At 42.6% G+C, this 23,691-nt stretch overlaps 1 protein-coding gene across 1 annotated transcript in view; it reads left to right on the plus strand.

Annotated features, from left to right (window-relative positions):
• The window catches only part of LPIN2 (lipin 2), an 82,773-nt gene extending 63,646 nt beyond the window's left edge, over positions 1-19,127 (plus strand). The window contains 14 exon segments of the mRNA XM_042911321.1: positions 3,707-3,806; positions 6,741-6,928; positions 8,689-8,782; positions 9,237-9,306; positions 10,189-10,278; positions 11,257-11,339; positions 12,835-12,917; positions 12,920-12,978; positions 13,876-14,024; positions 14,580-14,666; positions 16,042-16,194; positions 16,627-16,741; positions 17,399-17,502; positions 17,851-19,127. Coding sequence (XP_042767255.1) covers positions 3,707-3,806; positions 6,741-6,928; positions 8,689-8,782; positions 9,237-9,306; positions 10,189-10,278; positions 11,257-11,339; positions 12,835-12,917; positions 12,920-12,978; positions 13,876-14,024; positions 14,580-14,666; positions 16,042-16,194; positions 16,627-16,741; positions 17,399-17,502; positions 17,851-17,995 — 1,520 coding nt within the window. The 3' untranslated portion in view covers positions 17,996-19,127.
• Positions 19,128-23,691: the final 4,564 nt, after the last annotated feature.

The following is a 23,691-nucleotide window of genomic DNA, read 5'->3' on the forward strand; positions in this document are numbered from 1 at the left end:
ATTAAGTCCTTTTTTCTAGTAACATGGGATATAAATAAATGTATGCTAATTATTAGTGTTCTCTTTTTTTCATTGATTATTTTCCTCTAAAATAGTTAAAAGATGGGGTCCAGCTCTTGGCTGCTCAACAGCTGTGTCTCACTTTTGGAAAACAAGTTTAATAAATCAGAATATTCTTACTATTTAAACTATAAAGTTGTCCATTGATACTTAGTACAGTAAGAGCCAGAACATACTCATTGTCTGAACACTGGCCCTATTTTTATGGAAGTAAAGCCTTACTTAAAAATTGAAAATACCCACTGTCACATAATAGCCAAATACTGTATTCACTTTTTTAAAAATATGAACACGAAAAGTTAAATAATCACAAACTGACTTAGAAAGTACTACAGGTATGAACCTTCAGAGTCATTCAGAAATAACTTATTTAAAATAAAAGAATTTGACTGTCAGGGGTATTTGTGGCCAAATATGATCATCCAGGTAATGATCCTGCTTAACTTGTGACCTTCTTTTTTCAGAGCTCAGCACTTTTGCAACCAGAGGCCATATTCTGCTTTAAGAAATGTTAGGGAGGAAAATCTAGTTTTCAGGGTGAATGTTTTGTATTACACTAGAAAATAACAACCCCTATTGCTAGCACATAGTGACTGGAGGAAATAATGACCCTATTCCTAGCACATAATATAGGAAGTGACTAGATAGAGATCGGGACACTGAGCGGTTTCCACCATTCAGTTGGGTTCATTCTCCACCCCCACCCCTCGTTTTTTATTATGTAGTTGTATGCATCTTTGCTTCCTTCCTCGCTTTCTCTGTCTCTCCACTCACACAGATACAGTTTTTTATTGTTTAAACCATTTGAAAACATTCAAAAGCATTTTGGGATTTCACCTTTAATACTGTAAGACACATCTTCAAAGAATAAGAACACTCTCTGCATAACCACAGGACAATTGTCATCTTGAAGAATTGATATTCATGTTTCCCCAAATGTACCAAGAAAAGCTTTTTAGCTGTTTTTCTTCCAAACCAAGATCTCATCAAGGTTTACATGTTGCATTTGTTTTTTATTAACCTTTTTCATTTAGAATGGTGCCATCCACACATGTTCCCTCACTCCTTTTTTCCCCTCTGCAACCATGATACTGACCTTTTCAAGAGTCTGGCCAGTTCTTTTGTATGCTTTCTCATGTTTTGATTGTATTTGTTAGTTTTTTTCAAGGTGACATCCCCATATTTCCTTAAACTGGAAGTTAACTCTAGAACAACACTTCCCAATAGAAATGTAATGTGAGTTGAATATTCATTTTAAATCTTCAGTCGGTTAAGTGTCCAGCTCTTGGATTTGGCTCAGGTCATGATCTCAACAGTTCGTTGGTCTGAGCCCTGCATCAGGCTCTGCACAGGCAGCACGGAGCCTACCTGGGATTCTCTCTCTCTCCCTCTGTCTCTGCCCCTTCTCCACTCAGGCTGTCTGTGTCTCTCTCAAAATAAATAAACTTTTAAATAAATAAATAAGCGAAATTAAGTATAGTAATATATTCTGTGCTAGTAAGCCCAAACAGTCACAATTTTAACATGTAATCAGTATAAAAATTGAGATATTTTACATTTTTTATAGTAAGTTTTAGAAATCTGGTGTGTGTTTTACACATTTAAAAAAAAAAAATTGTTTGTTTATTTTTTGAGAGAGAGAAAGAGTGTGAGTGAGGAAGGGGCAGAGAGAGAGTGGGGGACACAGAATCCGAAGCAGGCTCCAGGCTCTGAGCTATCAGCACAGAGCCTGACGTGGGGCTCGAACTCACGAACTATGAGATCATGACCTGAGCCAAAGTCAGATGTTCAACCACCTGAGCCACCTAGGCACCCCCTGTGTTTTACACATTTTTTTAAACATTTTACTTTTATTCTTTAGTAAAAAAAAAAAAAAAAAAAAAAAAAAAAAAAAAGATAAAGCTCAAAGATATAATAAATGACTGGAGACTACGAAAAAAAATATGAGAGTTACAGAGAGGGAGGGAGGCAAGCCATGAGACTCTTAATACTGAGAACAAACCGAGGGTTGATGGGCATTGAGGAGGGCACTTGCTGAGCACTGGGTGTTGTATGGAAACCAATTTGACAATAAATTATATATATATATATTTTTTTTAATTTTTTTTAACGTTTATTTATTTTTGAGACAGAGAGAGAGCATGAACGGGGGAGGGTCAGAGAGAGGGAGACACAGAATCTGAAACAGGCTCCAGGCTCCGAGCTGTCAGCACAGAGCCCGACGCGGGGCTCAAACTCACGGACCGCAAGATCATGACCCGAGCTGAAGTCGGCCGCTCAACCGACTGAACCACCCAGGCGCCCCGAAAATAAATTATATTAAAAAAAATAAAAGTAAAAAAAATTTTATATACCTCATTTTGGACTAGGACACTTAAGTGCTCAGTAGAAACATGTCACTGGTGACTTACTGTAGTGGGCAGTACAGACCTAGAGGCTTAATTAAATTTGGGTTAAACGTTGTTTATTTTTTGAGTTAAAGATTACCCATGGAATATATTGAGTACTTCATAGAGCATCTCATAATGTCCCAGTGTTAGTGATTCTAAATGTGATCACTTGTTTAAGGTGTTACCTTCCAGATTTATCCATTATAAGGGATTTTTGTCCTTTTGCAACCTGAAGGTAATTCTTGGTGATACTTTGGTACCATGTGACTTTCTAGCAACCCTTCCCTCATGGTTTTAGAATAAGGACCACTTTCTCAATGCCAGTGATTTCATCAGGTTTGGTCATGCTTATTTATACTGTAAGAAAACGTTATCATCAAATATAAATAAATGACTTAGGAGCTAGGATTATTCATGTAATAGCAGATGAAGGAATAAGCATATGTTTAGGCACCTGGATGGCTCAGTCAGTTGAGCATCTGACTCTTGATTTTGGATTAGGTCATGATCTCACGGTTTGTGGGTTTGAGCCCCATGTCTGCTTCTGTGCTTACAGTGCAGAGCCTGCTTGGGATCTCTCTCTCTGCCCTTCTCTGCTCATGTTCTCATTGTCTCTCTCATGTTCTGTCTCTTGTGTTCTCTCTTTTTTTCTTCTTCTTCTTCTTCTTCTTCTTCTTCTTCTTCTTCTTCTTCTTCTTTCTTCTTCTTCTTCTTCTTCTTCTTCTTCTTCTTCTTCTTCTTCTTCTTCTTCTTCTTCTTCTTCTTCTCTCTCTCTCTCTCTCTCTCTCTCTCTCTCTCTCAATAAACTTAAAGTTAGTTGAGGCACCTGGGTGGTTCAGTCGGTTAAGTGTCCAACTTCAGCTTAGGTCGTAATCTCAGGTTCGTGAGTTCGAGCCCTGTGTCAGGCTCTGTGCTGACAGCTTGGAACCTGATTCAGATCTGTGTCTCCCTCTCTCTCTCTGCTCCTCCCCTGCTCACACTCTCTCTCTCTCAAAAATAAACATTAAAAAAAACTTTTTTTAGTTTAGCATATGTTTATCGTGCAACTGTATGTGTGTAACACCAAATTTCTCCTTCTTTGGCATGGATGGTTGAGAACCAACACGTAGGAAAACATTAGTTGACACCTTTAAAAATAAAACGCTGTTTGAATCATGATTGGTCTTATCGTTTGCAAACCTTTGTTTTGTAGCAGAGTTGTAAATGAAGAATAATTTAAATTCTTACCTCCAGTGTGTTTTTCTTATAAAAAATAGGTGTCCACAAGAGAAGCCAACACCAAGGACCTGATGATATTTACCTGGATGACTTAAAGGCTCTAGAACCTGAAGTTGCAGCCCTCTACTTCCCTAAAAGGTACTGTATTTCTTAGATGTTGAAAGGTGAATAGCTGTGAAATATAATGGCTATATCTAGGGCAAAACACTGAGAAAAAAGAGCAAAGTGATGATGACCTTTACCCAAGTTGGATGATTGCTTCAGATTTGGGGAAATTGAGAAATTGTGTTGTGTTTGAACTGTAGTGATATGAAACGAATAATTTACCTGTTTATGAAGAAAGTTTTAGTACAGTGAGAAAAGGTGCATTACTTAAGTCTATGTAAGGGTGTACCAATGGTTATGACTTCAGACTAGCAAATCTTATGGTCATTAATACAAACTGAACATGTTGGGGGAAATTCGTTAGCATTATTTCATTTATTATGTGTTTTAAAGGTAATAATATCTTTACTCAAAAACATTTTACAAAGAATGTCCTCACTCCTTCAGTGAGTCTGAGCTCCCAGGCTTTTTCTGAACTTGGGCTGGGCCTCTTGGGTCCCCATTTCCAGTTGACCTGTACACCCCACATTCCCTAGACCCCTTACCGTTTGTCACCCTTTCTTCTCCCCTCTCAGTTTCCCCCTTTTGAATAACTAAAACCTCAGATATGCTGTATTTGTACTGTTTTCCTAAGTTTATTTCCATCCTTCAGGATATTCTATTATAGGACTCTGTGATTACAAAAAACAATTTACTTTTCCCATAGAAAGTATGGTTTGAAATACTGAGCCATAGGCACATATTATTAAGCACTTCTAAGTAAATTATTGAAAAACTTGTTACGTTTTTAGTTAAAATAGAAACATGGGGTTAATACGAAGATATTTAAATTTTTTATGGATATTTTTAGAAGGTCCTTAAAACACCTTCCTAGCTCTCTGCCCTAAATTTGTCTCAAAATATCTTCTTCACATAAAGGAATAGTTGGGTTTTTAAGGTGAAAGAATTGGAAGTGCTCCAATTTTTTTTTTTTTCAATAAGAAAGTTAAAATGTAAGCTATACTAGAATTATCACCTTCTTTCACATTTCCCAGTCTTTTATTAGTGTTCCAAAGATCAAGTTCTTAGTTTCCCCTTTAAAAAATGGGGAGTAATTAATAAATTTAAAATGAGAATAACTCATGCAATAGAACCTTACTGTGCTCTATAAATTTGACTGCCTAATGTCATCACCTGTTCACCAAATTAGCTTATTCCCTCCTGACCCTACTGAACAAATTATTTCTGGAGACGTTTCGTAAATACTTAAAGATACTAAGACTGTTGTAAGGCTTCTAAGCATTTGTTTTGTTAATTGTCCCAATCCTGTCATCTTGACTAAGTATCCAGTATTAATAATTATAGCTAAACTTCAGTCTAAACCACATCACTCCTTTGGATTTGGTGACATGTTGAGTCAGATGGCCTCCTCCATCTATTTAGGGGTCACTTTGCTTTGGATCACGCTAACTGCTCTGACAAAACACAGGACCTCAGTGGCTTACCACAATAGAAATGTATTTCTTGGTCATGTGCTATTCCAGTGCTGGTGTTTGGTGGGAGGCACCTTGCACACAAGGATTCAGGAGCATAAGCTTTCTTCCATCTTGAGGCTCCACCATTCCCTTAGGGCCAAGACTGGGAAAAGAGGGAGGCTCACACAGGGGAGTTTTCAGGGGCTAGGCTTGGGAAGGGCACAGCACACCCCTCTGTCCACATCCAAAAAGTCAGTCATGGTCATGTGGCCACACCTCACTATAAGGGGACCTAGCCATGGGCCCAGGAGAAAGAGGAAACACATCACAGTCTTCTGTTCATGTTTTCCCCGGGGTCATCCCTGCCCCCTGACTCCATAACTGCTGCTTTATGTTGGCGTTTTCACCATTTCCAGTAAGAACATTCTGTTGATCTAATTAATTTCAATATTGTGGTATGAGTGTGCATGGCTACTAAAAAAGAAAATTTTCAGACACCTAAATCTTTCATTGGTTCAAATGCAAAACATAATAGCTTTGGAAACTGCTCTCTATTTATGACCTGTCTGTACCTTGCTGCCACCTACTGCTCAAATTTGAAGGTTTTTTTTTCCCTAAAGGTCATAAAACTTTGATGGATCATATTAAGTAGGCTGGCTTTTTGAATAAAACAAAAGAATTTGAAACTTCTAGAACATTTTTTCAACATGACATTAAGTATCCTTTCAAAGGGTGTAGAGCAGTAAACATTCATGAATAGGAAACTTAAGGTACCATTTCCTTGTTCTTTTGGATTGAGATTTATGCTCCATTACAAAGTTTCCCTTAGGATCATCTTCTAAAACCTGGCTTCTGTGCCCTAACATCAAGAAAAATGAAAATACTGAATAACTTCACCTTTTTAGTCCTAACCCTTGCTAGTTAGTGTAACAATAGTTTATTTCCAGTTTATTTCTCAAAATGTTTTCAAGGTAGGTCTACCATCCTGAGAATTTTCTCTTGCTTAATTTCTTTGTTCTATTTTGTGAAGTAACAGTTGAATTTAGAAAGGTCTAGACAACCCTGAACTACAGTAATTTTCTACAGGATGTGTACAGTACCACAGCTTTTTCTAGGAGGTTAGGATCAAAGGTTTCCAAACATCAGATTTTTCTTAATTACTCTGTCATTTTCATCATGGAAATGTAAATAAATGGTTATGACTCTTGGAATCCTTTAATTAAAATCAAAAAGGCTGTAGTTGAAAAGTTTGTCTTATTGTGAATGGCTGTAGTGATTTTTGTGACCTGTTTACTGTATTCACAGTTAATTCCTCAGCAGTGCTATTAAGTTATTTTTAATGACATTTGTGATAGAGTCTAAACTCTAAGGAAAGCTGTGTCTTTAGGTCAATCTGTTCCTTTTTTAAGGGGATATATTATTTGGTTCAAGCCCTCAGAGAACCCTGTAGTAAGCCAGGAATACAAGAAGTTGTAATAAGGCAAATCCTTTTCTCCCCATCCCCTGCCCACAGTGAATCGGACCCTGGCTCCCGGCAGTGGCCTGAGTCTGACACGCTCTCTGGCTCTCAGTCCCCACAGTCCGTTGGAAGTGCGGCTGCAGATAGCGGCACCGAGTGCCTCTCAGATTCTGCCATGGACTTGCCTGATGTCACCCTCTCTCTTTGTGGGGGTCTCAGTGAGAACGGAGAAATTTCCAAAGGTACGCTGGGCAATCATGCCCCTGTCTTCACTGGAGAAAGCAGCCTGGTCGTTACTTGATAGAAAACTTGCTGTTCAGCCACTTCGGGGTATTAAATTCTTTAACGATCTTGTGCAGGTAACAGGTATCTCCCTTTAACGTCAGATAGCTCCTCATTTAAGGTACCTCATATGGGGTGACCTTACATATAAATGGCTCGAGTAAGTTCATGTGCCTCGAAGGCTCTCATTTCACGTGGAGAGGTGGAGAATTCTCAGGCTGCCCTGTTTGTGGAGCAGCCAGGGTCAGCTCATGCTGTGTCCCACTTTCTCATCTGTAAAGTTGAAATGTGTGTGGACTGGGGCCCAGCTGCCCTCCTGGAAAGCACTGAGCCTTAGATATGAGAGTAGGGCTGAAGTTGTGGAAAATTAATTGTCCACTGAGGAAATAGTCTTTCCGGCAAAAAGTAGAAGGGGTTACTTTCTGTCTCAATCTTGAGACTTGGCCCTGGAAAGTATAGTTGCTCAAGAGAAAGGAAGCTTAGCAGAGGCAATTCAGAGGACTCCATGGTGGGGTGAGCACTCGGGTGTATCTTTCCCCAAGTTCTTTGGCCTTTTTGGTTTTACCTTCCTTTGTACCTAAACTCTTCTTACTATTATCTCAGTTTGGCTGGTGGCCTTTGATTGACTGTCCTCTAAGGAAAGAGTTTCCTTCCACAACTAGTATCATCTTTTGTCTTCTCTCCCCCTCAGAGCAGCTGAAGGCCTGAGTTTGGCAGACTTGGTGCCTGAGAGTCATAATTGTGCTTTCCTGAATCCTTCTCTTTTTCAGGTCACAAGGTGCTCATTTTGCCTCTTCTCCATCTCTTAATTCTATTTGTTTTATTTTTTGCAAGAAATTAAGAGCAGGTTATAGTCAATAGCTCTTAATCCTCATAAGTCTTCATCTTAAAAAATACAAGTTGGGGGTGGAATGGAAAGTACACAGTTCTATAAACCATAAAATATACACTTAAAATTCTGGGTACTTAGGTAGAGTTTGTTATTGGAGGAGGCAGAAATGGCAAGTAAACGTAAATAATCTACAAATCACCAGGAGGAACAGTCCTAGCGAGAAATTTCCCTGTTAGCCTTGATCTGCTAGCGTGCAGATTTAGGAACACAGCACACAAATTCACGCAGAATCCTCATTCATTTCTTAAGAACTTGGGGTTCATTTCTTGGCTGATCCTAAGCCATAGTCTGGTGTGTATTTATTAGGTTTTTTTTTCTCCAAGCAATTGTAAAATGTTTTGATTGTTTTTCCTAATGTAGCATGCCCTGACAGCTGTAAGATCCCCATGAATATTCTCTAATTATGCAGTTGCCTGCCTGCCAGTAATGTTTGTCTTTGTTAAGAATGAAACTACAGTTTTCATTAATTCTAGAGAATGTGTGTGCACACGTGTGTATCTTCCTTTTTCTCTCTCTGGCCACATGTATAGTCTGTTTTCCTGAAATTCTGTGGCATATCCCTTTTTCCTGTGTTGTTTTTTGTTGTTGTGGTTTTGTTTTTTGTTTTTAATTGTGGGAGGAGTGGTAGAAGAGGGGAAGGATAGAAAAAGGAAGTGTTCTTTATTGTCCTGGATTAAAAAAAATGATATTTTGCTTTTGATGAATATAAAAAAAATTTTTTTAAAGGACGCATTTTATCCTTTAGATCCTTCAACGCAGAGTATTGTGATATTCTCATTTAGAAATTTACGTAATATCTAACCAAAGGATCATTATTTTACATTGCAGAAAAATTCATGGAGCATATCATTACTTATCATGAATTTGCAGAAAACCCTGGACTTATCGACAATCCTAACCTTGTAATACGGATCTATAACCGGTAAATACTCCTGCTTTCATAATTGCTAAATACTCTTCCAGGGTTTTTTTTCAAAGTGCTCTTTTTAACTATTCTAGTTTTCTTGTTATAAAATGTGCCATCACATATAAATGAGCTAGTGGGCAGTGACTTTGAAATGAAAATGACGCCTCAGCCTTTTTTTCTTTTTTTTTTTTTTTTTTTTTTTTTTCAATGAAGCATTGAAATGTTATTCTGTCTTATAGATTTTACTACTTCTCTGCTCAGAGAAGTTTGGCTTGAAGCAGAGATCATTCATGTGGGGAAAAAATTTAGCTGATCATCTCTTCATTGAAAAGAATAAGAAATTTCATGTTGTTTCTGTGCCCCCATCCTCTCCTCTTTTTCCCTCCTTCCCTTCCTCTCTACCCCCTTCTCTTCTCTCTCCCTCTCTCCCTTCTCTGTGTAATGGTTTTACACAATTTATTTCTCACAGTTACTATAACTGGGCTTTGGCTGCTCCCATGATCCTTAGCTTGCAAGTATTCCAGAAGAGTCTGCCGAAGGTGAGATGACCCACCATTTGTTTTCTAAGTATCTACAACATATGGTATTTAGAAAAATTCATATGTGCACACTTCTAAACTAGATACTACTCAAAGTTTTATTTAAAATCAATTTAACATTCTAGCACCTGGCACCCAGGTGGCTCAGTTGGTTTAGTGTCTGACTTCATTCAGCTCAGGTCATGATCTCACAGTTGGTGAGTTGGAGCAACATAAAAAAAAAAGTTTTTAATAAAATTAGATTAATATTACAGAAGATCCAAAGATTTTTTATGTGCCCACTCAAATTATCTCATGCCCCAAATCTAGGAAATTTGCTGGGCTGCCATATCTTTGTCATTTTTATTAGATGTTTATACTGGTTTCTGGTTGGGTATAAAAGTTGAGAGATTTGATTAATTGTTAGCTAAATATGGAATGCATGAAAAGGAATTCCTCTCATTAATATGGAAAGAAGCAGCGGGACGAGGGTGATGTGCCCACCAGAAGTGTGATGTTAGCGTGATTGGATAAGATATGTCTAATAAGCCTGTGATATAGAACCTGAAGATTTGTTCTAAATCTGTCAGCGCAGTTGGTCCTCATAACTCATGAGAACATGTTTTCCAGTGGTAGAGAAATGAGAGCAGCACCTACCAGCCCCCTGCTCCTGTTTAGCCAGACCACTCAGTCTCATCCCATAGAACTGCTGCAAAGCCATGCTACCACAAAAGAGGACTGTCCATCTGTCAGAGGTGTTACAAACTCTGGAGGAGTTGGGAGGTGTAGAGAATGTTGCTCACATTCCATAATAAGGCACTGTCCTGCAGGGGGATGATAGAAAGCAGTTGGGTGTTTTGTGACTGACAGATGACTAGACTGACCCAAATTGATTGTTTCCAGGCCACAGTCGAGTCCTGGGTCAAAGATAAGATGCCAAAGAAATCTGGTCGCTGGTGGTTTTGGCGTAAGAGAGAAAGCATGGCCAAACAGGTAACGGACCCGGAGAGGTAATTTTTTTCCATGGGCTGAAAAGAAGCAAATTTTTCATTTTTTCAAAAAACATTTTTGCCAAGCACAAGAAAATCAATTTGGGCTTATAATATTGTCTTACGGTAATTATAGCCGCCATTTATGAACAGTTTGATGTGCAGGTACTATGCTAGATGCTTTATGTTCATTACCCTTCACCTTTACTACAGCCCTTCAGTATAGATGTTTGAGTTCCCATTTTACAAGTAAAGAAGCTAGGGCACGAAGAGGTGAGGTGAGTTGACCAAACACGCATAACTGGTGAAGGACGGAGCTACGGTTTGGCCAGGGGTTCAGCTCCAAAGCCTCTTTCCCTTTGCCCACTCACTATATTACCTTCCAGACAGAAGCAAGAGCTTGTTCTCCTACTGAACAGCGGGCGGCATGGGGGCCCTCTGTTCTGTAGTACTGGTGTCCCTGGAGCAGACCGAATGAATGTGGACCAGTTGTATTATAGTCTGTGACTTGAAATGGTGCTCTTTTAAAAGTTTTTACTTCTGGGGCACCTGGGAGGCTCTGTCAATTGAGCGTCCAACTCTTGATTTGGGCTCAGGTCATAATCTCACAGTTCATGAGTTTGAGCCCTACATCGGGCTCTGCAATGACAGTACAGAGCCTGCCTCGGATTCTCTCTCCCTCTCTCTCTCTGCCCCTCCCCTGCTCTTGCTCTTCCTCAAAATAAGTAAATAAACTTTAAAAAAAAATTCTTAATTGTTTTGTAGTGAACAGCTTTTGCATAACAGCATATGACTTCTGTCTCAGATTTCTGTCCTTTGGCTCAAGGTAGAGAAAGGCTGTTTCTTAAGCATTTTTAAGTTAGGGATTCAGAAAACCATTTTGCTTATTGCTCGAGAGGGCTGCTGATAAATTTTTACCTGTCCGTCTCTGGGGGCAGGTGGGGAATAATTGCACATCGCCATTGCTGTCTTGTTGTTTTAGCTGCCAGAGGCCAAGGAAGGAAAATCCGAGGTACCGCCAACCAGTGACCTGCCATCAAGTGCAAAGGAGCCAGCCAGTGGCAGGTGGGGCACCCTGTTCTTCCTCCAGACTCACAGCACTTGCTCACTCACTCACTGCTTTTTAGCCATTGTATTCAAGCTGATTTTGACAATTTTGATTAATTTTTGGTCAGAAACTTCTTTCTCATAGGGACAACCATGACCATAAGTGGCTTGTTTGTGCCACTCAGCAGATAATTTCTGCTTTTCTAAAAATTATAATCAGTTTAGAGGAGTAAATACACCCATCACTGCTTTTTAAATGCCTTGCTCCCATCCTGGAGCCATGGAATCAGATGCCTGTAAAATGGAGGCCTCTGGGAAAGGGATCTTGAGGAGTCCTAAGATGTGCTATCCTCGGTGTCTCTGCCCTCTAGCTTCCTATCCAACACAAAAGGGAGACACAAAAGAATTTCAGAGGAAGCCTAGTGGGCTCAGTTGATAAAGCATGCAACTCTTGATCTCGGGGTCATGAGTTAGAGCCCCACATTGGGGTAGAAATTTCTTTAAATTAGGGGCACCTGGGTGGTTTAGTTGGTTGAACATCTAACTCTTGGTTTTGGCGCAGGTCATGATCTCACAGTTGCGGGTTGGAGTCCCAGGCTGGGCATGGAGCCTATTTAAGATTCTCTCTCCTTCTCCCTCTGCCCCAGCCCCACCCCTACTCACATGAGTATGCACTCTACCTAAAAAAAAAAAAAACAAAAAAAAAACAACAACAAAATTAGTGTGGGTCCTTTTCATTCTTGGAAAATGTAGCCCCTCTTGGATATTTGTATTGGCTAGCCCTGAAAGGAGGTGCCACTATGCACCTTGTTCTCATTTCTGCTCTTCTTCTACTTGCCCAGCCAGATTTTTTCCTCTCCTCCTGCTCCAGCTCTTTAATTCAGCTGCTGGTCTGAGCCTGAGCTTTCATTTTCTTGCTCTTTACCCTCTTCTTTCAAAGGGGGTTTATAGGGCACTTGGGTAGCTCAGTCCATTAAGCATCTGACTCTTGATTTCAGCTCACAGTTTGTAAGATTGAGCCCCAAGTTAGGCTCTACACTGACATCATGGAGCCTGCTTGGGATTCTCTCCCTCTGTCCCTCTCTCTCTCCACCTTCCCCCCACCCCCTCGCTCTCGTTTGTACTCTCTCTCAAAATAAATATTTTTTTTAAAGGAAGGGTATATAGAATCCTTTTTATTAGTTTTTTAAATTTGTATAAGCAATTATATTTTCTACAGTTTGTTATCTTTTGAAATGTACGTTATCTTTTCAACAAGAGTCAGTAGACCTAGTGGCATTCACTGGTCATAGCAGAAAATAATCAGTCATAGCCAGACTGCTGGCTAATCATGAGAGGGAGAAGGTGGCCTTCTCCCTTCATGATGTGAATACTCAGGCACTGGAAATCGAGTGAACAACTCTTCCCATCCCCGGAATGGATTTAGGATCTCTTTGTTTCCTTGATCCTAAAGAAAAGCTCTTGTCATTAAAATGCCCTGCTGCCTCTTCAGTAACTGGATTGCTGTTGATAGGCCGGCTGAGGATGACTCATCCAGTGATGAAGGGTCACAGGAGCTCGAAGAATCCATCAAAGTGGACCCTGTTCCCACAGAGCCCCAAGCCATGGCAGCACAACCTCCTATAAAAAGTCTCTTCGACTGTCTTCAGACCAAATTGTGAGTCCTGTGTGATCCGTGTGGATCCATTCAGATTACTTTAGTAACTGTTTAATTGGACATGCTTCTTGCACCACCTCAGACTTCCTACTTCAGTCTCTGAGAGTGAACCAACAGATAAGTATTTTTAACTTTCTTCCCAGATGTACCTTACACAGCCAGGCCATCACTTTTTTTTTTTTTTTTTAGGAGCCACAACAACAGAGAAATGTCATTTTCTTACTTAAATGCAGTTTCCTTTTTCCTGTTGGTTTCCCATTCCCTTTCACACATTTTCAGTGTGAAATGGTCTCGCTGTGCCCTAGGGCGGTCGGGTGTGGAGGAAGAGCATAGACATTTGGTTTTTTGGAGAATCAGAAAAATTTCTTAGAATTCCAAAACACCATTCAGGCAGTGGTTCCCTCAGCTTCTTGTGAACAAGCTGTGCACGCAGCACTGGGCTGTGTGTGTGCCAGCGCAAGAGAAACCATCCTGCCTTGAGCTGACGCCCTGAAACACTGGTGGTAGTTTGTAAATATTCAGACCCTGTTGAGAATTGTATGTTTTCAGCTCATTTTTTTCTCTTATTATAGTAATCATATTTATGTATTTCTTTCCATTCCTTATACATTTCTGCCATATATATATATATATATATACATATATATATATATATATATGTATACACACACGCACACATATGTGTATATATGTATGTACACATACATACATACATATATTTCAGAGATTAGGAGATTAGAATTTTTTTTCACTTAACATGATACCTTTGTAATCTCTCCGTGACTACATATTAATGGAAACTGACTTAGTTGCACATAATTTCATCAAAGTGATACACCATGAATTTTCAAAATTCTCCCTTTATGATTTTCTTTATTCTCTTACTTTTTATAAAAGGCAAAACTGAAGCTCCAAGATGGCCCAAATGATGTTGTGTTTAGTATTACAACCCAATATCAAGGTACCTGCCGGTGTGCAGGGACCATTTACCTGTGGAACTGGAATGACAAGATCATCATCTCTGATATTGACGGAACAATAACCAAGTAAGCACGAGCCCATGGTGGGTGGCAGGGAGGAGATAGGTACAGGTCACTGTGCAATGGGGGGCAGGAGTGGGGGAATCCCTCCTTGACCACCGTCAGGAAGTGTTTTAAACTACATGCATGGAGACTTGAACACAGAGGTCACACGTGGTCACACACAGGATCATTCTGTGGATGGAGGAGATGGGTGGAGCTGTACAAATTAACATCAGAAACTTTTAGCAAGATTTAGTTATGTAGTCTCTAAGTTCTGGCATTAAAATTAAAAAAAAAACTGTTGAGATTAGGGAGAAGAAAAAGAGGATGTGTTGCGAATTATCTCTGAAAATGAACATCTGGCTCTTGTGTCTGATTCTATTTTTAGAAATTCTTCTGTGAGTATGCAGGGGACTGCCTCACTGCTATGCAAGCTGTGACAAAATCACCCTTGTAGATTATATTGTCCCCCCACTCTGCCTCTACCCAGTGGTTTTTGGCAGCTGGTATTTAAATAGGCAAACACTTGGCTGTATATGCTTCGTTTTCTGATACCTTTTCCTATTTCTACCCTCTCAGGTCTGATGCTTTGGGGCAGATTCTTCCACAGCTGGGTAAAGACTGGACTCATCAGGGTATAGCAAAGCTCTACCATTCCATCAATGAGTAGGTATCTTGTCCCACATGGCCACGTACTCAAGTGAGCTAGAATTTTGCTTTAAGAACTACAGAAAAATGGCATACATCAGTCCATGGAAATCGTGTCTTCATGATCCAGCTATTCCTGCTTTCCTTTCCTGTAGCCTCATACAAAGAAAAGTGTCAGCCGCCATTTCTGGAACATGAGCTGTGTATCAGTCCTTGCGTTACATGTTTAATCTATACCTCTCATCCTCACAGTGCTAGGAGTTTGAGGCACTACTTATATATATCTGTGGTTATAGTTATCATTGGGGGGTTAAGTTTTAACAGAAGAGCCAGATTTACATTTTTTTTATTGGGTTTGCTTTGTTGTTGTTGTTTAAGAGAACAAGTAGGAGGGAGGGATAGAGAATCTGAAGCAGGCTCCACACCCAGCACAGAGTCCAAGGCGGGACTCGATCTCACAACCCTGAGATCATGACCTGAGCCGAAACCAAAAGTCGGACACTCAAAAATCAAAAGCCACTTCGTTGCCCCTAATTGGATATTTTTTCATTGGATTTCACTGAGTAGGTAATACTTGCATGCATGGGGTCACCCATGGGGTCCTCTCTGTTGGGGCAACAGAGAAAACAGTGCTGTGGCCTTTGTGGGACCATAATCCGTATGAGTTAAATTGATTTGAAAATTTAGTGTCTTGGGGCGCCTGGGTGGCTCATTCGGTTAAATGTCTGACTTTGGCTCAGCTCATGAGCTCACAGTTTGCAAGTTTGAGCCTCGCATTGGGCTCTGTGCTGACAGCTCGGAGCCTGGGGCCTGCTTCAGATTCTGTGTCTCCCTCTCTCTCTGCCTCTCCCTCCCTCATGTTAGCTCGCTCGCTCTCTCTCTCTCTCTCTCAAAAATAAATATTAAAAAAAAAAGGAAAAAGAAAATTTAGTGTCTTAAGCATTAGTTGAGAATGCCATAGTATGAAAATTGTATGTCTGTTACCCATGATTTGCTCCTTGTCTTACAGAATGGTTTGCATTCTACAAATTGTCTTTATAAATGAGATCCTTTGCATCTTTCCTTTATGCAGACAACTTAAAGATAGTCCAGGGTTTTTGTTCCGTAATCTGACTTTCATTGACTGGTTGCTGAAGATATATCAGTATTTATAAATTTAGCATAATCCCTAGTTGCATATATCCCCATTTTTCCCTATGATGTTTTCTATGGAGAAGTGAGATCTTTATAATCCTAACTACTTTCCTTATTAAATTCAAGAATTTGATTTTCACAACAAACGAAGGGAACTTTATTTGGATCTTTTAAAAGAATAGTGCCTTTTTTTTTTTTTTTCCATTTTTGCCAGAGTGTGTGTCTCTAAACAGGATGTTTCTTTCTTCTTTTCTTTCAGGAATGGCTACAAGTTTCTGTATTGCTCCGCCCGTGCCATCGGCATGGCCGACATGACCCGTGGCTACCTGCACTGGGTCAATGACAAGGGCACAATCTTGCCTCGGGGCCCTCTGATGTTATCCCCTAGCAGCTTATTCTCTGCCTTCCACAGGTACACCTTCTGTGTGTGCATGCGTGTGTGTGCACATGTGTGGGTGCATGCGCCTGCTCGCACTGGGGGAAAGGGTCTGAATGGGGAAGTTGGAGGTCAAGCTCATCGTAAGGGTCTGTATCTGATTCTGAGCTTCGGCATTTCTTGGTTCTTTGGCTCCCCCAGACCCAGAGCATTCTAACTCAGAGCTCATCCTAGTCCGGTCAGACACGGTCCAAAAATCAAGCTGTCACGTTTTCTCCTTCCCTAAACACCATCAGTCAGAGTCTTAGTCTTTCTTGACTGGCAAAGGAAGAGAAAGAAAGATATCAGTTACAAAATATTTTAAGAAATGAGTGATTGTGAGCACTAAAATCTTTTCAGGATCACATACCAGGAAAAACTACCATTTCAGATTTGGTCATTGTATTTGTACTTTTTTTTTCTCCCTAGGGAAGTGATAGAAAAGAAACCAGAGAAATTCAAAATAGAGTGTCTAAATGATATCAAGAATCTGTTTGCCCCCTCTAAGCAGCCCTTCTATGCCGCCTTTGGAAACCGTCCAAATGTAAGTGTGTAGCCTTTGGTATGGTGGGTAAAATTCAGAGGCGTGTATTTTTTAGGGTACAGCCTGGATATAATTGTCAAACCAATTGTATAAACAGAATGAATGTTCTGCTAAATGGGTTTTCATTTATCTGTTCCAAATTTCTGCCTTTGGGTCCTGTAGGACATCTGCCCTAGAGTTTTGGTGTATGAGAAAGGGCACTTTCTCTTTGTTTTTATGGCTTTGATTCCATCTCCTTGGGCAGTCCTGACTCCTGTGTAAGTGGTTCTAAGCCATGTCCTTGGATCCACCCCAGAGAGTGCTCCGCCTTCGCAAAAGCTTCCCAGCCTGCCTACCCACACACGGGCCCTCAGTTTCCAGGTGTGCGGAAGGTGTTGCCACCTGGCCTCTGGCAGGCAGCAGGGCCCCTCTCCTGTTCCAGGGCCCCTGGCGTCTGTCAGCCCCCAGTTTTCTGACTCCGAGTGCCCTTGGGTTTGGCCCCACTCTTTCAGTTTGTCTCAAGTTCAGTTTTAGCAGTGGCAGAGGGACACTGTGCCTGCGCCACGTGTTCCCAAGACAGCCTTGTGTTCATACTGTTTTTCTGGCTCACAAGGAACCAGAAAAACATCTCCTGATTTCTTCTCTCATAATCACCTTATTTAATGTTTTCTTCTGCAGGATGTCTATGCTTACACGCAAGTTGGAGTTCCAGACTGCAGAATATTCACCGTGAACCCCAAGGGTGAATTAATACAAGAAAGGACCAAAGGAAACAAGTCATCGTAAGTGTGCTCCTCCTCCTCAGCCCCCCGCCCGGCAGCGAGGGGTGGAGTTGGGAACAGAGGTTCTGAGGATCAGGCCCAGCTCGAAATATCAGTAGTGTACCTGTCTGTTGGAGGCTTTCCTCTTTGCCTGGGTGTGTCCTTCTCTGTAATAGTGTCTGTACTGGGATCACTGACAATTTTAGACTTCGAAGAGGAAGGCTATGTCCTGGGAAGGGATGCATGCCCATCTCAGATCCTACTGCTTTGAGGAATCTCTGTAACTAGCTTCACGACGTGCAATCCTGTGCTCTTACATCAATTTCAGAGTAACACTTTGTGTGTTTTTCCCCCAATCCCTTCTCTTAGGTATCACAGACTGAGCGAGCTCGTGGAGCACGTGTTCCCACTTCTCAATAAGGAACAGAATTCTGCCTTTCCGTGCCCAGAGTTCAGCTCCTTCTGCTACTGGCGAGACCCGATCCCCAAAGTGGACCTGGACGACCTGGCGTGAAATGGCACCTCCAGGGGCGATCCTCCGTCACTCGCCTCACAGCAAGGGAAGGTGACCAGCACTTCTGCTGGACAGAGGACACTGGGCTACCCTCCAAGCCACAGGTGCAGAATGGGACTCAATGCTGACAGCCAGGCACCAGCAGGCACAGGGAGAGCTCCTGAAGTTGGAACTGCTGTCATCCTTCCCCTTCCCAGGCCTGGCAGAGCTGTGGCTCAGTGCCCTGGGCAAGCGGGCAGGGGAGGACTCGGACCTGACCTTGGAGGCCTGGGCTCCTATCACTGGTCGTCCTCATACACGCGCTGTGTCAAGTGTGTGCTGGTGCTTCTTTAACTGAATAATTTAAAAGGAAGAAAAAAGAAGCTAAATAAGAGTGGACCAAAACATGTATAAAGTAAAAGTGTTATCGTTTCCACTGGGCAGTTAGAGCGTTTCTCTCTAAAACCAGGGCTTTCTTTATGGGATCAGGGTCCACTGAGCTGCCAAAGGTCCAGTTAGTGGTTGATGTTGGTTCACACCGCCTATGCACATTTCTTCTGTGTGCGCCTCCTTCCCTCCTGTGGTGAGACAAGACACCTGCTCAGGTGGGCTGCTCTGGACAGGGGCCCAGGCCACCGTCCCAGCCCCACAGATGTGGGCTTCTGGGGAAGGAAAGTCCCTTAGATCACCGTCTTCTCAGCTGTGGACAAAGCCAGGACAGACAGGTGTTGCTGGGCCTGCTTGGTGCCTGTAGGAAGAGTACTGCCAACAGCAGAAGTAGATTGAACAAGTAACTGATCTGTTTTCAGAGAGGCCTTAGAAATGCAAATACATACTTGTGTGGGGTTCCGGAAGAGTCCTTTTCTCTGCTCTGCCTGCAGCTCAGTTTCTCCGCCTGGTTGTGATGAGACATGTCAGTCTCAGAACAGCACCGGGGGAGGGTTCTGCCCCATCAGCCCCTCCAGAACCGGGAGCCTCAGTGTCAATAGTCACCTCAGTGTTCGAAGCCAGAGAACTGTTGGAGAGAAGGATTCTGTACACACGCAGGCCTCAGCTGGGAGGGAAGCGGTGAGCCGAGTTCCAGAGCAGCGAGGGGACCTGCAGATCCAGGCGCCCGCTGGGGATGGTTTCCTGTCCCCACCCCCACCCCCACCCCGCCCCGCCCCCGGCGCTTGCCCGTACTTGTACTGTGGCACTCGCCCCCCCCCCCATTTTAGTTGGCCCCACCCCAGTGATAGTGATCTAGAGACGGAGAAATGGGAGTAGTTATTTTTCCAGATTGGAGAGTCGAAGTCCTTTGAGTTCAGCTGTTTCTCCCAGCGCTGTTGGATGCGGTGACAATGGTAGAGTCCCCTGAACGCAGTTCTCAGTGGCAGAACCTGGAGGCATGTGTTCCCAGAGGAGGAATGACACCTGCTTCTTCCAGTGCAAACCTGCCCACCTTAAACAGTTCAAAGACTAATTGTTTAATGAGTTTATTTATGTACAGTAGGTTAGGCAAACTAGGTTATGTTTATATGAAATTCTGCCCAGTTAGCGAATCAAAATCCTGGCAGAGCAGCGTGCCGCTATTGATCTCATAGACGCCACAGCGTGTCCCCCCCATGTTGGCTTTAGAGGGAGAACATGAGCTTTAGTAGGGCTTCTCTGCACATGCACGGTACGGAAAATCTTCTATACCTTCTGTAGTGCTTTTCAGGTTGTCCTTTAAAGAGTTTTTGATTAGACAGTTTTTTTCCCTTGATAAGCTCTTCCCTCTGGACACACAGGCTTTGTCAAGGTCCAGGCCAGGAACCCGGGTCTCCCAGCCGTGTGCTGAGGGTGGCAGACCCCTCTGTCCCCGGTGTCCATAAGCACTAGACTTTGTCATTTTGTTGCTGCAGATTGATCGATCCAGTGGGTACGTTTGCTAATTAACGTGAGTCTTTTTCCTTATTTAAAAGGAGTCCCTCTTGCTGAAAGTAGATGATTACTATCACTATAGTGTTCTGAAAGTATTAAGTTTGTGCTGAAACCCATTGCCATTTGGTACAAATGACATTTGTTCTTTCTGTGAAAGAGCGTTACCCTTGAGTGTGTTTGTACACAGACCCTTACGATGGTGAGTTAATGAAGCGTTAGCCTCGCGCTGCTTTCGGTGATGGGTGGTATCACGGGGTGATTGCAAGCTGATCGGGCTTTTCTAAGTCGTTCTCTAGGTTCCCCTGGTGAAACGGCCTTGGCCCGTCTCCCTCTCTCCAGTTCACCCTGACTTGAGTATTTGTCTTGATGCCCATGTGCTGAAGAAGCTTGTCTGGTTGTGTTGTCGACATCTGCGTCTCTGGCAGGCATTAGGAAGTGCACGTGCAGGCCCGGAGCTTGCACACTTAGCCCCCCTGCGTGAGGACTGTGTTTGCTGTGCTTTAAAACCATCTGCATAGTTTCCAACTGGAGAAAGAAAAAACTTCCTAGTGTGATGTCCTAAATGAAAGCTGCTGATAATCACTGGGAGAACAGCCAGGAACAACAGCTACGTGACTGGAAAGTGCCTGTGCCCTGTAGGGACTGCGTGTGGCCCTTTCGGACTTCATTGTTGAAGGTGTGAGCAAGACCTTTTAAAATCAGGTAGAAAGTAAATGCTTTCTAGTAAATGCTAGTTGGTGAAAACAAACTCTTCCAGGAAATTTTATCATCTTTTTAAGTTACTGTGGGAAGCCTTGTTTTCCTCTGCTTTAGAACATGCTGTGTTTAATGAAACCGGTTAAAAATGGAGTTTTTGTTTAAAGTAAGTGCTCTTTCCAGGTGAAAACTAGTTTTTTTGGTTTGTTTTGAAGGTAAGAAAGGGAGGGGGTAACTTTGTTGTTTTAATTTAATAATTACATTCAGTCTATGATGAAGTATTTGATTATTAGCAATGCCACTAACAATTTTTGAGTTGTCAGAAATTACTTGTAAACATCAGTACAGTACTCAGTCACGGCAAAGACAGTTATCCTAAGATAAATGGCTCATATTTTGGTGCAGTGTTTGATGTTCAAAACAAAATGTTACAACAATAAACAAACGTAAACTGAGTGCATTGGACTCCTTCCTTCAGAGGACATTTAAACCGTATTCTCTGTACTCTTGCCAGAAATTGATAATTTCCATAAATTAGCATTTTGATCTTTGCTGACACTTAAATTTGTCTACAGAAAGGACTTCTTTTTGGTGCTTATTTTTATAAAACCTGACTCCAAAAGTGCGGCTACACCCACAGGAACCAACCTCTCTGGCTTTGTACGTTCTGCCAGAGAATAATTCATTCATACATATGTAATTCCTGGTGTGTCCGCACTGGCATCCTCTAGACTGCTGCCCCCTCAGCCCTTCAGGGGTCCCCTGGGAGACCTGCTCCGAGCCTTCGCCACCCCACCTTTCACTAGACCCTCCCTCAAGGTGAGTACCACTTAGCACTCCTGATGTTTTCATCAGCCTAGGAGAGTCCAAGTGATCTTGGATCAAAAACCACATCCACATACTATTTAAATATCTTTTTATCCCCTCAGATTGCTGGCCCTACCAGGTGCAGCATACGCTGGACACGAATCCCAAAGCCCTCCTCGAGAGCCTGCCTTCAAGTATGGCAGAGCTATTCATTTCATGCTTCTTCACCTTGACGGGAGGGCAGGACAGGGTGAGGGGACAGAGGGTCTTGGGGATGTACTTGGGGAATAGAAAGGAAGCGCTCGGAGGGAGATTGACTGTAAGGAACCGGCTTCTAGTGCCTGGGGGCAGAGCAGCATGGGCTTCTTCCTGCAGCCCTGAAGAGTGCAGCCTTTTTCCTTACCTTGAGGATAGGACAGTGTAGGGGGGGAAAGGAACTTGTTTAGAAAGTGGACATGGATATGTACGATGCCATGTTTTAGATCTGCAAGCGTGGATTGGGTCTGTCTCCCTGATTGCAAACCCTTCTTTCAAACCGCAGATCACTCGTGAGACCACTCGAAAGATGATCGGGTCACTGAGAAAGCTGAATCAATGCGCTACCATGGAAATAATTTCAAATGCAGTGGGTGTTGATTTGCACTCTTTATTTGTGGTTAATCATTTAAATGAGGCCATTTGTTAATGTTAGGGGGGAGTGGGGTCCCAGTCCTGTCTCTGTTTAAGTGCCCTGACCTTTTCCTCGGCAACAGCACCCTTTGAGAAGTCATTTTCTGGTACCTGATTGCATCCTGGGCATGGTTCCTAGCTTAAAGCCTGTCAGCTCCTGGAAGGGGCTGCTCCAGAGCTCCCAGGGTCCTGAGCTTGGCCAGCCTTGCGGTTTCCCTCAGTACAGAGGACGGCCTTTTCCTTTTTGAAAGATGCTGTGTTCTGAGAAGAAACTTCTGAGTTTTCATTTATTTTATCTTGAAGTAAATGCAGGAGGACCTGCTGTCATTAGACTTCATTTATCTTGCCTATCTTGGATACAGAGAGCTGAAATGTACCTTTTTTGGTAAATGAGTCAGTCTGCACTGAGAGAAGAGGACCAAGTTTTTGGCGCTCTAGACAACCATCTACGGAGTAGAAAGAATGGTCCCTGTCTCCCTTCTGTCTGGCCTGTCTTTCCAGCTGCTGAGCATTTGTCCCCTTTGGCGATAAGGTCTTTACAGGGAGGTGTGAGGGAGAGAGGGCTAAAGTATGTGCACGTGCCAGCTGGGTTTTCCTGAAATGCTCCACTGCATTGGGTTTTTTTTCCATGAGTCATGTCTAGGTCGGCCGGTGATACAGCCACCGTTAGCCAATTCCCCAGCTGTGGAAACAGGGAAGGAGAGTGCCCCTCCCCCCAACTCCTGGATAGAGAGATCCAGATTTTAAAGTCCTAAAACCACAAACCTGAAATTCTTGGGTCACTTCTGCTTACCTGGGGGAAGGGGATGAGGAAGAAGGCTCCTTTCTGAAGTGTCCAGGGGCCACCCTATCATCTCATTTGCAAGCAAGCCTAGAAACTCACAGAATTTTTACAGCATATGAGAGTATCCTGGGTGGCTGAATCAGGTAAGCGTCTGACTTTGGCTCAGCTCATCTCACAGTTCATGAGTTTGAGCCCCGCATCGGGCTCTGCTGACAGCTCAGAGCCTGGAGCCTGCTTTGGATTCTGTCTCCCTCTCTGCCCTTCCCCCTCTCATGCTCTGTCTCGCTCAAAAATATACAATAAACAACATTAAAAAATAAAAAAGAGTATCCAGTGGCTTGATTTCAGGCCCAGGAAACTTGTTTCTATGATCTACAACTTTCCCTGGGACTCTAGGCGACTTGCCTCTCCCAGGGGCACTTGATTGGCCAACAGATTTTGCCAGCCTGATGAGCAGAGACCACCTAAAGCTAAGAGTCTTGTGTCCTAGGGGTTTCTGTGGCTGCAGATAAAGGAGCAATGTGCCTGGGCTTCCCTGGAACAGAATGTGCTCTCCATGGGAAGATGCCTGCTTTTCTCCGATGATCTCAGCTTTCAGCGTGTGATCAGTTTTATGTTGGGCCTGTTGTTGCCGGGGAACCCGCAAGTCTGTAAAGCCGCATCTGCTGTGAGCTGAGCCGTGCAGTGAGCGATCTCATTGGGTCGGCCAGCTGCTGATTAGATGTGAATTTTAAGCATCCCCTAGAGGAGCCCCTCTTTAGCTGCAGAGATCACAGGGGGGCCTTGACCTCTAAGCACATCTGGTTTGTCTTTACAAGCAAAAATCAACCCCCAAGTATATAGCTTGGATAGTGAGGGG

The sequence above is a fragment of the Panthera leo genome, chromosome D3 (assembly GCF_018350215.1).
Source record: "Panthera leo isolate Ple1 chromosome D3, P.leo_Ple1_pat1.1, whole genome shotgun sequence".
In the NCBI taxonomy this organism is placed as follows: Eukaryota; Metazoa; Chordata; class Mammalia; order Carnivora; family Felidae; genus Panthera; species Panthera leo.